This window comes from Poeciliopsis prolifica, unplaced genomic scaffold, assembly GCF_027474105.1.
Source record: "Poeciliopsis prolifica strain line A6 unplaced genomic scaffold, Auburn_PproV2 SCAFFOLD005, whole genome shotgun sequence".
In the NCBI taxonomy this organism is placed as follows: domain Eukaryota; kingdom Metazoa; phylum Chordata; class Actinopteri; order Cyprinodontiformes; family Poeciliidae; genus Poeciliopsis; species Poeciliopsis prolifica.
The window spans coordinates 12,235,180-12,250,805 of record NW_026562380.1 but is presented as its reverse complement, the minus strand read 5'-3'; the positions used below and the strand labels follow the sequence as shown (position 1 = coordinate 12,250,805).

The 15,626-nt window shown below is 37.9% G+C and overlaps 1 protein-coding gene across 1 annotated transcript in view; it reads left to right on the top strand.

The window, feature by feature from the left end:
* Nucleotides 1-939: 939 nt before the first annotated feature.
* Nucleotides 940-15,626, top strand: part of neurl1ab (neuralized E3 ubiquitin protein ligase 1Ab) — a 34,560-nt gene continuing 19,873 nt past the window's right edge. The window contains exons 1-4 of the mRNA XM_055030328.1: nt 940-1,087; nt 1,223-1,342; nt 7,632-7,873; nt 10,109-10,430. Of these exons, the coding sequence (XP_054886303.1) occupies nt 1,309-1,342; nt 7,632-7,873; nt 10,109-10,430 (598 nt within the window). The 5' untranslated portion in view covers nt 940-1,087; nt 1,223-1,308. The remainder of the gene's footprint in view (nt 1,088-1,222; nt 1,343-7,631; nt 7,874-10,108; nt 10,431-15,626) is intronic.

The following is a 15,626-nucleotide window of genomic DNA, read 5'->3' as shown; positions in this document are numbered from 1 at the left end:
GGGGATGTTTTACAAGATGAAAAAAATTACCAATGACCCAGAGCATCCTCTCATAAGACTGTCAATATAACAACAGAGGGTCTTCAGAGTGGAGAGGCTGCTTCAGATTCACCATAATATTGTTGTAATCATGTAAAACAACTGGGATAGTATGCGTAATGACAACATCTAATTTCCCAGTCAAAATATTAAGCCTTTTGTAAAAGAGTTTGTTTTGTCCAGTGGGTGCAAAGTTTGCATTTTGACCTGATACAGAGCACTGTGTACATATTTTGATAACTGTGGCTAGAAGATAATTTTGAACACAATTTTGAAAGGGCAATATTCTGCATTTTCCAGGCACACATTAACATTTCATAGCACAATTAAGTAATACTGTCACCTCCAGTTATAAAAAATTTTGTATATATCAAAGAGGACCTAAAAGAAATTTGACTGCAATTTGACGCCTCAAAATTGGGCCTCTGCTCTTTCCAACACTCTGCCTTCATCACATCATTACAACAATTCTCCTCCATTATGCTGTTCACAACCATCCTTAAGAACTTGAAGAAGTAGTTTGTCTGAGCTCAGCAGATTAGCAGCACCACCAGGTGTTTGCTGATTGCTGCTGCTGCTAGTCTGATGGAGCAGAGTGAGGAAGGCTTGAAAAATGCACAAAAGAATCGTGGCAACACTCCAGGTATATTTTTGATGAGGGAGTAACACTAAAGCTCAAACGATCTATTTCACATCAAACCCCATCGCTCTCTTTGAAATGTTCTTGGTTACTTGAAACAAGTGTGAGCAGTGGAGAAAGTGCTGCACAGGAGACTCAACAGGTGCGAAAGGAAACCGATCTCACATTGAAGTGCAAGACGAGGCGCGGAGTGAAACTGAAGCCTCGCAAAATGTGTGGGATTTTTGCCGCAGCTCTCGTTTCGGTTTGCTCCAACAGGTTACATTCAACATGAGCAGGGCAAGAACTCTCGGACCGCTGGTGTCTACAGCGTTAACAACCCTGGGAAGCTCCACCTCCACCGCCACCTTCTATGTTAATTTCAACGTGATCCGTGCACAGAGAGTGAGGACGCAGCGCTCCATATCCGTGAGTCTCTGCCTGCTGCTTAATATCGATGAGGCTTCGGACCAGTCGTTGCGCTCAACCTCTCCTTCTCTCGGGGGGGCTTTTTTTATCTGCCTTTTTTTCTTTCTTTCTTTTTCTTTATTTGCGTCTTGTCAGTATTATGTCGCAGCTGAGAACGCGCTCCTGACCGAGGATCGCGGATCCAGCTCGCAGAGAGGGCGAAAAGCACCTTGCATCCAGTCATGGGAGGTCAGATCACCAGAAATACCTTCTACGGTAAGGACATCTCGCATCACGGTGCAAGAGGCATTCAAAGCCGCCGTGTATCACACGCTTGGGTTTTCGAAGCGCGCCTCAGAACAGAGTGCGTGAGATTTGTAGGCGTTTCTGTCAGACTGAAATAAAGTCAAAGTGTTCAAAGGGCAAGTTTTTAGCCGCGTTTGGATCAGTTGAATGATTTTGAATGATTTGGAATGTTTTGCAGATTAGCCTATAGCAGTGTTTTGCAGCATTGACTGTGAAGCCAATGTGGAAAGTTTCATTTTGCATTTCTTTTTTTTTTTTTTTTTTAGTTTTGGAGAGCAGCAACTAAACACAACATATTGAAGTTGATAAGTCACTTCAAATCCTGAAGGAAAGAAAAACACCTGCTGTTCTCCTGAATGCCATTGGCCAACAGCGTTAGTTTTAACTGTAACTTCCACATTTAATACATAGGAACGGAATAAAGCTGATTTTTCATTGCAGATGTGTTTCACTACAAATATTCAGAAAATACAACGTATTGGAATTAAATCAGGCTCCAAATGTAGATGACTCATAGTTTTCAAGATACTAAATCATCGAATAAAAGATATATTTTTGGTTGCAGTAACAATACAGGTGCAGACTAGGATATTGTTGTGACAAAAAAACAAACTGGCTTCATGACAAGAGCTCTGTCATCTCTTCCTTTTTCCTCTTTTGGGAAAACTTAAACAATTTGCTTCTAAAATCATTTAATAATACACACAATTTATGCACAAATATATTAACAAAAAGATTTTTCATTTTTGTTTTAAACCGTATTGTCTTGCGAAATGTTTTCATTTTTTCCATGTTTTGTTTTTAAATGGTTTGGATGTCTTCATCAGATAAGATGCTTAAATTATTGCTTTCTTGTGCAGCAACATCTGTTGCTTCCTGTTTTGATAAATGTTAACAGGTAGATGCACTCTCAAGACTTGACAATTCAAGTGTTCACTTTTACTTTTGTTTCAATTGTTTTTAGTGTCCTACTGTTTATCCACCAGGTAAATAAATCTAGGGTGTGGACTTTTGTTGAGACTTGACCTGACTGTTATTAAGATCAAAGAACTCTAGAAGTTATTTGATCTTAATAACCAAAGCCAAATTTAAGTTTTTATCACATTACTATTGTCTTGAGCCATTTTGTTGACTCTACAGAAACTTGACTCAACTTAATTAAATATATATCACATCACAGAAACTGGATTAAAAGCATTGGCTTTTTTGTGTACTTTCACAACCTTAAGATAAGAAAACCAAGTTATTTTTGTATGTCTCATTTCTCCCTAGTAGTGCCTAAATGTTTATTTTCTCCTACTTCACAGTTTTGCTTTAGCATAATATGGAGTCAGTCTACACAAAATGTTTCTGCAAATGAATAAATGAAGGGCCCCTTTATACTTTGTTTTCAAGAAGCACCTCAGGGTGAAGTCATGCTATCTTATAAATTTGCTCATTTCTTTATTCTGCTCACATACTCAATCTCAAAACCTAATGAAAAATATTCTCTATTATGTGTTGATCCTAAAAGTATGACCATTTGAGGTAAATAGAAGTTTATGTAGCATGCATGTTTCTGGACAAAGGCAAGGACAGACACACAGACAGAAGACGCTGACTCAGAAAGACATTGTGTCATTTTCTTTGCAGAAGGATATCCGCCTGCCGAACTCGACACCAGGACCCGGCTGAACTATTTTGACAGAGCTCTTTGTGAAGTGCTGTGTGATTGGTCAGAAGTTTGTGGCTGTAATGTTAATGCAGAAATACACTCAGACATCAATGTTGATATTTGTCTGAAACTCTTCCTCTTCCATTGTCTGGCTTTTGTTTCGAAAAGAGACATGAATACTTCTTATACAATTGTTCACAAAATAATTACTACATTTATAAGATGCGCAAATGGTTAATAACTCCTGAATGGAAAATATAATGGAGGCGTTTCTCTGCAGAAAAGTGTCACACTTGTTCCGTGATTGTTTCATAAAAGCAAAATGGAGGATACGATTCCTCTGGATACGATGGTGGTCACTCTTCTGAAAGGGATGTGTGAATGTGAGCGGTCCGCAACCGCGTGATTGCATGCCAACTGTTCGGATCAAGTATGTGGGAGCCTTCATACAACACAATCTTGAGTCATGACTAATGAGGTGAACAGCTACAACGATGTAGCTGTTCAAACCAAAAAAAGTGACTCTTATGACAGTGGCTCCCTCTTTAGCTTCGCAATTTGCCACGACTCAAAAAGAAGATTATTGATATCTGTTGGTCAAAATGCTTTACCGATGAATGTTAGCAACACTCTTCCAATAGAGTGTTGTGAAATTTGTCTTTGCATCAGAACATCTGAGTTACTTGGTTGATCCACACAGATCCTTGTTGGTTGGTTGAGAAAGGCAGTATTCCTCCACATCTCTGAGGATTTCTTCACATTTCCACAAAATGATAACTTCACAAGTGTGATACTTAAGCCACCTCTGGAAGAAGCCCTCGAGCTATGATGTGTTTGCAAAGAGTAAAAAATATACATGCCTTCTGGGTCTCGCGCATTCCTTCACAATGTTTGTCTAGTGGGCCGCGATACTAACGTCAGTCCGTGTTAGGACATTTATTCAGGCTTGTGTAAAGATCCTTGGAATAAAATGTACAGAGAGCAGAAGGCCAAATCCCACACACTAAACCTGCTTTCTGTCTCTGTACTGTCTGCTTCAATTCATGACAGTAGAGGCAGTCATCTTGTGTATGACTTAATCCATCTTCAGGCTTTTTATCTCATCTTTGACATGGCATGTTTCAACTACCATGCCAATATTCTTGCTATTGTTTACCTTGTCGGATTGCATTCCTTCTTAGACTCATTTTGCTGGAAAAATAGTATTTTGCGATATTTTATTTACCTTTTTTATTATTTGTTAGATGTTTGGAGTGCAGAAAACTGTCCATGGGCAAAAAACAATTTCATTTAGCAAAAACTCCGTATTTGATTTCTGTTACTGCATGTTTTGATGTTAATATCAACTAGAAATAGCCAAAATATAGTTACAAATAAAACGTGTATGAAAAATGTATTATTACCTCAGTTTAATAACTATATGTGTCACTCTTCACAGCAAAACTGCAATATCTAATTTCCAAAAACTGGTCCAATCTTCTTTCTGGAATTGGTTATGTTTGAAGTCATGCCACTATACCTGAATTATCCAAACTTTGACTGAATAAGTGGGTGGTTAGACAAAAGTCTTCAGGATTTGCTGCTAGAGGACAATATTCACAATTCCTTCAATTATTGGAAATTTTTCAGGTCCAGACCCAAAAACACAGCCCTAGAATATCACAGTAACGACACCATTTAGGATGGTCTGTTAATCATACAGATACAAAACACCTTCCTCATAATCTTAGTCATTTAAATATGTTTTGGAAAAATGTGAGAAAGATTTTTTTTTATATTTATTTTTTTTTTCTGTCAGCAGAATTTTTTGTTTGTTTGTTTGTTTCACTTTGAAACCAGTCAGAACAACCAACCATCATTGCCCCGTCCCTTATTTATCACACATGAGACCTACAGCGCTATAGATGCTCTTGTGGGTCAGTTGTGATCTTTTGGATGAGTCATCAATGCACTCCCGGTGTAGGTTTGGTTGTGAAGGTTCCCTATGATACCCTCTTTTCTTTGCTTCAGAATAAGCATTGCATCGAACCACAATGAGAGCATTGTGGTTCGATGCAATCGCAATCCCTCAGAAAGAGCTTAATATCTGGACATGATGTGGTTCTTTTAGACACTCTGGTGTTGTCACACAGGCTCTACTCATAACCTTCCCAAACTGTACAATTCTGCTTGTAATCAGGCCCAGATGGTGCTAGTGAAGCTGAAAAGCATGAGTTTATCAGTTAATTCATGAATGAACAACAAGGAAAGTAACTTTGTTTTTACATGGGACACCACTTTGGACTGCATACCTTTGTTCTGTCAATAAACAAAATCCATATTTAAAATCAGCCTTTTATATTTACTCTGGTTATCTCTGTCTGATGTTAATCTGACTTTGATTATCTGAAATATTTAACTGTGACACAAAAGCAAAAACAACATAAATGCTTCATAAGGCAAATACTTTTCCACCACATTGTAGAAATAATATATTGAAATAGGTGAAAGACAGTAATCTGTGCTTAGATAGCTTAGGGTAAAGCTGCACACTATCTGCAAGGAACTGAGATGTTTCTGCTTTGGGATCTCACAGGAAACGCTCCACTTTGCTTTAGGCTTTGTCATAGAATGGGTACACCACAGACCTATTGTGTTTTTCTCAAGACATCACGTCTGACTTGACATCATGACTACAATATGGTTGGAGATTTGTTATGACTTCATCTAAGACCACTGTTGTGCACAAAGCATAATCCTGCATTGTTCTGCAATGACAAGAGCTCGCAAAGAGTTTAACAAATAGACTGCTCTGAACCCAGAACTCTTGGCAGAGTTTCACTCTATTGTGATTCAGTATAGAAAGACTCTGCAGAAATATGCTGACAGAAACTCTCACTTTCGAGCCTTTTTCAGTTTATCCTAATTGCTTTTTTGTTTGTTTGCTTGCTTGTTTGTTTTTTGCTTCTGTCAAGTCATATCTTTACTAATAGAATTGACCTGAAGCAGGTAGATGTATATTCTCTGGCTTTACCCTTACAAAGACAACCATGGTGAAGTAAGAATAGCTGCAGTGGATATTTTCTCCTCTCATAGATGAACACAAGCAGCTCCTCCACAGTTTGTCAAGTTTAGGTGTGAAAATGCAATCTGTTCCCAAGTGTGAAGAGGTGTTAATTAGGTTTAAATTATTCATCTCCAACCTTGGCAGATCGTCTGAGTTTTGCAATACTTTTAAAAACCTTTAAGTGTGACAGGCAGAAACAACTGAAGGATTGTGGCAGATAAACTGTGTCTAATCAAATTAAAAGAAGAGATTTGGTACTTATTTTTGTTTCAGTCGAATCAAAAACATTTCTGCTTGACAATTAACGAGAGCCTCAAGTCTGTGAGAAAACACCTCCTCCACTAAACCACGGTGGCCTTGGTGTTGCGTTTTTAAAAGGAATGTGGAAACAAGAAAGGGGAGAGGTGGTACAATGAAAGCAAATCTGTGTGAAAATAGCCTTTTTATGCCTTTGAGCAAATCCTTTATCTGTGGGAACCTCTTTAAAATATGAACGTCAGGCTGGAAACAGTTATTCACATTTTCACATGGGGGAAAACAAATTCCCAAAAGTCTGACGCATAATATGATTCACTGCGAACCAGTTTGCCTTATTTTGCCCATTAAACCAAAAAAATGTTTCAAGTAAGAGAGGTTTTTATTCTTTTGTATCCTGTCTGGTAAGGCAGGTAGCCTGTGCTTATCGACAGTTCCTTGGAAAAGTATTCTTACCAAACTCTTTCACTTTATTGGTGGAAGAAAAAGGATATATAGCTCTGGAAGAAATGAAGAGACCACTTAAAATGATCAGTTTATCTGATTTTACTTTCATAGGTATATGTCTAATGAACATTGTTCTTTTATTATATGAACTACTGACAACATGCCTCCAAAATTACAAGGAAAACTTTTGTATATATTTGCAGAAAAAAAGATGCATCTTCATTTAGAAACAATGACACTAATGTTTTAACTCAGGAAGAGTTCAGAAATCAACAGTTGGTAGAAAAACCCTGAGACTTTCAGTGCAGTTTGCTCTTATTTTTTTCCAGAGCTGCATATATATATATATATATATATATATATATATATATATATATATATATATATATATATATATATATATATATATATATATATATATATATGAAATCAATATATATATATATATATATATATATATATATATATAACAATTAACATTCAGAAAGTGTAAGATACATTTTATGTGTCAGTGCCTTATAGAAACACTTTCCCCTGCTATTACACCTGTTACAGTTGGTGATATGTATTTATCTGCTTTGCACAATTATGTACTGAAAATCTGTAAATGTGCACTTTTACAAATCAGTCAATGATTTGAAAGTCTTTTTCCCAAGCTGGATGTTGCATGAGCTGACATGTTCTTAGAGAAGATGACATGTGACAGCAGCTGTCACTTTTTATTAATGTGAAACGGTGTGCGATGAAAGTCTATAATTCAGTATTCTAATCTGTTTGGCTGTTTTGCTTCAAACCATGCTTGTAGGGAGATTTAGTGCCTCCCCACCTGTTGACCAAACTTTTCCTTCTCCTTGTAGACTCTCTAAATGGACCATTTCCTGCAGCACCCCACCGATTCCAACACAAGCCGAAACGCTACCCTCCTATCCAACCATGTGGAAACTTGTCCTCCTTCCCGCTGCAGTTCCACCCCAGCACCAAAGGCTCACAGATTATCATGGACCTGTCACATAGAACCGTCAAGAGACAGGCCAGCTTCTGCAACGCCATTACGTTCAGCAACAGGCCCATTGCTGTTTACGAGCAAGTTCGGCTGAAGGTAAATGTGTTTCTAATAATTGCGCGTGGTTCTTGTGTGGCAGTCAGAAGAGACTACGATTTCTTTACTATGTCATGTTCTTTGTCATGCAGTTTCTAAACAAATTATTCAGAAAACTGGTCATTCCGATTCTGATTTAAAAAACAAATTCTTCTTATCTCCGACTCATTCAACAAGTATAATCTTGTTATTCTTCGCCTTCTCTTCATCTCCGGTCTTTGCTCTCCTGTTTTGATTTTCTCTGTGCTGTTCTTGTATGGACCAAAGCAGCGGCAGCTTAAAACAAGTTTCCACTTCACCTATCAGGCCATCTATGTCTCAAACACGAGACAGCAGGGCAAGCACTGCCATATGAGGAACTCCGTTATCTTGAGCCGTACATTCTAAGTAAATACTGAGTCAAAATAAGACAAAAATCGTTTGCAGGTGATAAACATACCAATGTAACCAGTCTCAGTAGGTTTGAAACACATATGTTGTTTTAAGCAATGCTTGTGGCTTGGCAGTAGGGATGGGAATGTTAACCTCTTCAAGAATTGCACAAGAACATTAAAATTCACACCGAAACATACATGTGGAACCCTAAATAACTTATTTAGACTGCTTACCACCAAAAGAAGTTGATTTAAAGGTGAGTTTCACTTAAGAAAATGCAGCAGATTGCATTGGGTTGTTAACCTTCCAGCAACCTGTCACACAAAGGATGCATGTAGTGACAGTCGAAAGCAAAACTCCCCTGTAAAAGCAGAAACTGGCTCAATATGAGCGACCAACTGGGGGGTTGAGAAGACAAAGCAGATGCACAAAAAGAAAGAGAAGAACTGATGTAGAATTATTTTCCAAGTTCATAAAAGTAAAAGGCTAATAGCAAGAGAACAATTAGTTGATATTGAAAGCAGCCTTATCTCAGCTGATGCCCTCCTCCAGGAAGGCAACACATCCAAGCAAAACACCAGATAAGATGTAGCTTCTATTGTGGAAAAAAACTAATAGAAACCTTAAAATTACTAGTCGAAATAAAGGCACATAATGCAAATTGGAGAACAGTAGAAGAAGAAAGTAGCAAAGTGAGTAAAAGTGGTCAGTTTATCCTCCAGCAGCCTATGCCTATAGTGTTCATCCAAGGTCTGTTCTGTCTGTGCCCATGCTGTTTCTCACTGGCACTGCAGCGCCAGTAGGTCCACTTCTGAAACCAGCATAGGAGGGAATTTTTCCCTTGGATGGAGAGCAAAGCGCTTGTTGGCAAGAAAGACAACAGACGACAGAGACAACCTATCAGAGTAATCAGAGTTTATTACACAATCACTAACAATGTAAATGTGCAGTGATAAACTATAAAGTATTAGGGATCATTTAAACTTATGCTTGAATAGTCATTTACCATATTTTGTTGACATTGATCTCATGCATTATTTATAATATTTTATGTTGGAACATGAAAAAAATTATTTCACACTGAAAGTCTGCAACCATCCCTACCAGGTGAACCACCAGATGACAAGTTGTGCACACTTGTTATCTGGTAGTGACTTGCTATAATATACAATGGCAGAAATATTTAACAAATCCTAAATATGGCTTGAAGGAACAGAACGGAAGAGGAGTTTATTTAAAACCCCTTTAGAATTGTTTACGTTCACATCACAACTACAATCATTTGCTTTCAGTTTCTCAGAAGATAATTTTAAGAAACAAAGCTACCTGAACATTAAAAAACTGAATCTGGAGATTTAAAATACACTTCTTCGGTGCTTTGCATGATTTTACATAAAAGAGTAGTTCCACTACATTAACCTTGTTTCAGCAAATCAGGCTTTATTTTACTTATGTCAAAGAACTAATGTCAGCAGTTCCCATAAAACCACAGTGTGTATTTCCAGGATGGGTGAGACAAAATGAATCGTTGAATCGTTCCCAACAATACTTCACAAAATGTAAACATGCTATGTGGGATTTATTTTCATCAGTCAGTCACACAGATGCATAAGTGCAGAGCTCACAACTTTCACAGAGACAGTAAACAGGCTTCCTTCTCTTTGTGGACGTAAGACTGATTAAATTAAATTAAATTAGTGGGTGACTGTACCTTTAATTGTGGTTGTAATTAGAAATGATGTGTGTGAAATTGTCTAGATATTTTAATTTGACTCAAATAAATTAACTTCTGAGCACCTGAGGTAATATTGATTCATCATAATTTGAGTGGCTGTTAATCCGACGCTCTCCTCTCTCCAGATAACTAAGAAGCAGTGCTGCTGGAGCGGAGCGCTGCGTCTGGGCTTCACGACTAAAGACCCGTCAAGGATAAATCCAGACAACTTGCCCAAGTACGCATGCCCTGACCTCGTCTCCCAGAGTGGCTTCTGGGCAAAAGCCCTGCCAGAGGAACTATCTAATGAGGGGAATGTCATATCTTTCTGGGTCGATAAGAGGGGCAGAGTGTTTTACCGTATCAACAACTCCAACCCCATGCTGTTCTTCAGTGGCGTCCATGTTGCTGAACCCCTTTGGGCTCTCATCGATGTCTATGGCCTAACCAGAGGAGTCCAACTGCTTGGTAAGTCATATATTTAGACTCACCTATTTTTATAGCAAATGTCCCAATTTGTACTCTCTTTTTATTTTTCTCCTTTATTTTTTTTTCTTTTTGACCCTGAAAACAAAGAATGCATTTGTGTTTTTCTTGTGATACCTTAAACATGTATAGGGTATTGTTTCTATCAAACAAAGCTACCGTCTGTTGTGCACTTAGAGCTAAAAATATTACTTTTTACATGGAAAACATGATCCTACTGAAGCTCAGCAAGAATTTAACTCCGAGCCCCTCTTCATCGTCACTTCCATGATAGCCCGACTATAAACCTCTGTTACCTCTGGAATTTTTTCCACAGCTCATGTTTTTATTTTTGTTTTTCTCAACTTAATAGATTAAAAGATGATGCATTAAACCACAATTTTTGTTTTTCCCCACTCCACCAAAATGACCCGATGGAAAAAGATGGTGGGAGATAAGGTAGACTGTTTAGTTGCCACGGTTGTTGGTTTCAGAGCAATTTCCCTGAGGGAGGAATTTCTGAATGTTTAAAATCTATTCTAACAAGTGCCATTTAAAGGGTCATTACATCAAAGAAATTAAAGCCAAACAGGTCCTTCACAATTATTAACAGGAGTTGTTCACAACACCAAACCAATTTAAGTGTGTCCTAGCTATAGATTTAGATGTGTTTATAACATACATTGAAAATATCTCAATTTTCTATGAATAATTCAAAACTAGGCAAAAATAAGGATAATCATAATCCCCTCGGGATGCTGCTGTAATTATATTAAATCCTTCCCAAAAATGGCACTGCTTCTCTTTAAAGTTAAAGCTCTGTTAGCACCACTAATAAAAATAGAAGAGGCTCCAGGATTGTGCGATAGTGCCGTTTAACCTCATTTCTTGCAGTGTGGTTGACGGCGTGAAGCATGCTGTCTCATGACGGGCTGTTTGGTATCTGCTGCTGGAGTGCCACTATCTCTGGTTCACTGGCCTCATGGTGCTGCCCAGCCCAAAGCTGTTGCAGAAGAACAAGAGCAGTGTATTCTTCCAAGAAGACAGTCGAGAAAAGACATGATGTCATGTTGTGACATGTATGCCATGGCTTTTGGAACAAAGTCAGACTGCTGGAATGTCTCACTCTTAGTGATTACCATGCGTTTAAATAAAAGATTTGTCTTGTAACCAAATGGTGTGCCATAATTAGGGGTGTACTTCCTTCTTACAACCTGAGGTGATATTGGGTTCGTGGGAATTAGGAAGAAGAGAGTTGAAGAGCACTCTGTAGGAGCCAAAGCAACTTAAACTGGGTTTTAAATCATTTCTGTTTAGTGTTTACCAATTCAATTCAGCTTCCGGTAGTTTTAAGTATTTTAGTCGAGATGATAAAATGTCTCGTATTTGAACAAGTCAAATACGAGAAACATACAAGAGATCAGCTCTTTGGCATTGGAGTTGTAGACCCCTTGCTTAGATTGACATGTACACATTCATGTGCACCCCTACACTACAGGTGTACATTAAGCTCACAAATGAGATGTTATAGTATTGCATGATTTTAAAACCTTCGTTTATGTCGATCCCATTAACGCTCAGATGGTCTAATTATAGGCTTTTGTGCCTCTAAACCTAATTACACCCTTAGCTATTACTTGAGATTTTTTTTTTTCCATTTTTACAGTTCAGTCAGAAGTTTCTCGAGAATATACTTTATCCAGCCTGCCTGTGAATGAGGCCATCTGCTAAAGTCCTGTTGTTTCGATACTGATTTTCCCACATTAAACGTCTTTATCTGCACAATGATGGGATAAGCTGAGAAGCTTAGCTCCTCAGTTTAAAGATCAATTTGCTATCAGCTTTTCTTTATATTCTAAGAGCGTCACGACGCGCCACTTTTGTATCTCAAAGAGCTGTCCTTGGAGTTGCCTCCTGTTCAGCAAACACTTATTCTGAAATACTGGTGGACATGTCAAAGTCGGGTTTTGCAAACCAGCACGTATTTTCACTTAACAACAGATTGCTTTATGATTCCTAATGATGCTTGCACTAGAGTCTGAAATGTAAGCTGCAACAGCGGATAGACTCAGCCAAATTTCACCTGTTGTTGGCTCATTATCAGACAAGCGGCCAAGGTAGAAATTGTAGATCTCTGGCAGTTTGTTACTTTTTCTTTAGTTCCTAATGGAGCGTGGAGATGTGAAAAAGGCAGGAGAGCGCAGAATGACTTGACTGTGTGACCTTGATTTGGCTTTTAAGATAAATGTGCAAGACAGTAAAAAAAAAAAAAAAAGGTGAGACAAGCCTGTTGATTTTGGCTATATGTACTGCTGAGTAAGTGGTTTAATGTTTTTTAAGAGGTTTAAGTCTATTAAACCAGCTTCCAGCAATTCTGCTCAGGCAGAAAAGTATACTTATCTCCAAGAGTCTTCCTCTGCTCCAGGGGGGGGAATTTTATGAGAGTACTCTGCCAGATTAGCACAGAACGACAATTGTTTCCCACACAGTTTCAGTGTACGTATAATGGTTAATGTAGCCTTAAAGTGCATTTTCAGTTTGAGAGTGTTCAGACCCAACAACAACTTCAGTCATGATGGCTCTACTTGTCACAAAGAAACGCAGACAACTGTGAAACACTTTACAAGTTTCCTTTCTGAAGACGACATGTAGATGTTTAATTTCTTTACCAGGAATATATCAAAGAAAATTATGCTTTTTTTGATGGAGCAACATTGAAATGTCAACATTTCATATGTGCAATAGGCACAAAACGGTACAGATAGAGGACAAGGTAAGATGATGCAAAATATATAATTGAATAAATAGACACGAGCTCAACTTCAAATATTGTTTAATATGTTATTCAGGTTATTCAACCACTAGATGGATGCAAAATGCTAATATACACTGATTTCAAGAGTTTCAAGAACTCCTCATTATCCATGTAACTATATAAAACAAACTTCTTTACAAATGTTGACTGTGAATGCTTACCTCAGCATTGGGTACATCTGTGCTTGCTGCAATATGTTTTGTGTTGAGATGCTATTTTAGGCCTGAATAGCTTTACTCCTTTTTGCACAACTTGCGCAAAACAATAGTCTTTTTCAGCGTTCCGTCAGATGTTTTTTTGAAACAAAAGTAAACCCCCACTGCGCCAACAAAAGCTGCATTGTCATCCATCAGATGTTGCTTGTGCATCAGATTTACAGATGAAGTAAACATTTACAAATCAGAAATGGACTTATATTTTTTAAAACTGCTATGAACACAAAATTATCTAGTCCAGGTTCATAAATTGCAGTTTTTGAGTTTTTCTAATTTGAAGGTGATCGTAAAAAAAATCACATTAAAAAGCTGTTTTTGTTCTTGCAGAAATAAAATGAAGGCATTATAAATCAAAAACTGCATGCTAAACAATTTCTGGCTGTAGAAATATTTAATAGGTTTGAGCAATTTATGCAGTTCAGATTTTGAAACGGAGTCATTGAAAGTATTTCAATGCAACCCTAATTGCTGCTACAGCTAGTCTGAAGGAGCTGAGTGGGGAAGTGAGAGGGGAGCGGTGCCTCTGTGAGGCCAAGTTCGGCACAAAACTGCAGCTCCCAGGAAGAGCTTTGTTGAAATTGATGACACTTTGAGGAAGCGTTCGCTTAGTGACTACCACTAAAGATGACATGATGACAGTCATCTTGTCATCAAGTCTCAGTCTAACTGTGACGGTGAATTGGAGAAACATCAATTTACTCTAGGTTTCTGAAATGTGTGAGAGCCATTCTTGCAGATCCCCTAAAAATGGTTTCATTGACTGACATCTTTCAGTCTCAGTAATATTTCTGATTTAAAGAAATATTTTTTTTCAATTTGGCAGCAGTAAGCTATTAGTTTGCAGTGTCATTTTCTGTTAGTATTTTTATGATTGTGTAGTTTGTCTGGTTAAACTGTTTTTCATTATGACACACCAAGTTGTGTTATTCATCAATGCCATCATAGCTTTGCTGCAACCAGGTCTCATTCTGATCTTGAAACCTTTTCAGGTGCACTGCTCTTTTCCTCTATACTGTTGTTGACGGAGAGCAATGTAGTAGCTAGCCACCCAAGCCAGGAGTCAAAGGTGACCCCAGGATCCACGAGAAAGAAAGCTGAGATGGCGTTGCATAAGAGAAGAAGCTAAATTAATCTGCTGAAATCAAACTGAGCCTCTGGGTTGTCCACAGCAACAATGCTGCCCATGCAATTTCATGAAGATCTGTTACATCACTGCAGTCGCTGTGCTCACGCAACTATCAATACATACTAAAGTGCCCTTTTTGAAGTTGCTGCTGTGAAGAATTCCCCGGCTGGGACACATCAGTCCTAAGAAGGGCTTTTAAAGGGTTTCCTCAAGTGTATGAAAAAGACTCTTACTGCAGAGCTGTTATGCAGGCATACATTGTCAACTGGGTTTTTTCAGATGTCTCAGTTTACTATGTTTTCCGGGACTTTTTCTGGACCTAAATTATTCTGGTTTTTATCTTTTTCTGGTTGAACTATTTCAGCTTACCACAAAATTATTTCCAGAAAGTACTGAAAAACAGCTTATTTCTGTTTCAAGTTTGCAGTATGCAGGCGAGGAAAAAGCTTGATCTATGTCCTTTAATTAGACACTGATCACTTTATCAGCTACACCTCACTATTTTTGGCTCTTTGAACTGTTGGATGTTCATGGCAGAGATTCAAAACATTATTGGAAACATTCCTCTTGGTTTAGGTTTGTATTTTTTGATGGTATTCAGCTGTCACTGCAGATTTATCTGCACATTCATAATGCAAATCAGGCATTCCTACACATTGCAAAAGTGCTTTGCTAGACTAATCTGGAGTACAATAAAGTGTTTGTCATTTTAAGCAAGTCAGTGTGAAATAATCTGAGTATTCACATATGGTACTTACATTTAACATGTTTTTTTTTTTTTTTGGAAACAAAAAACATTGAAGTTAAAGGACAGCATGAACAGATAGATATAATCAGTTGTAATACTGAAGAAATAAAGTTAGAATATACCCACCAAAGCACAACATCACTCACACCCAGAATCATTGACACATGCTTTTATGTTGTCTATGCCAAATTTAAACCCCACTGTTTGAATGCTAAAGCTAACATGCAGACTCATTGGATCAGGGAATGTTTGTTCAATCTGATACTGTCTGATCAGAGTGAAACCTACAGACTCT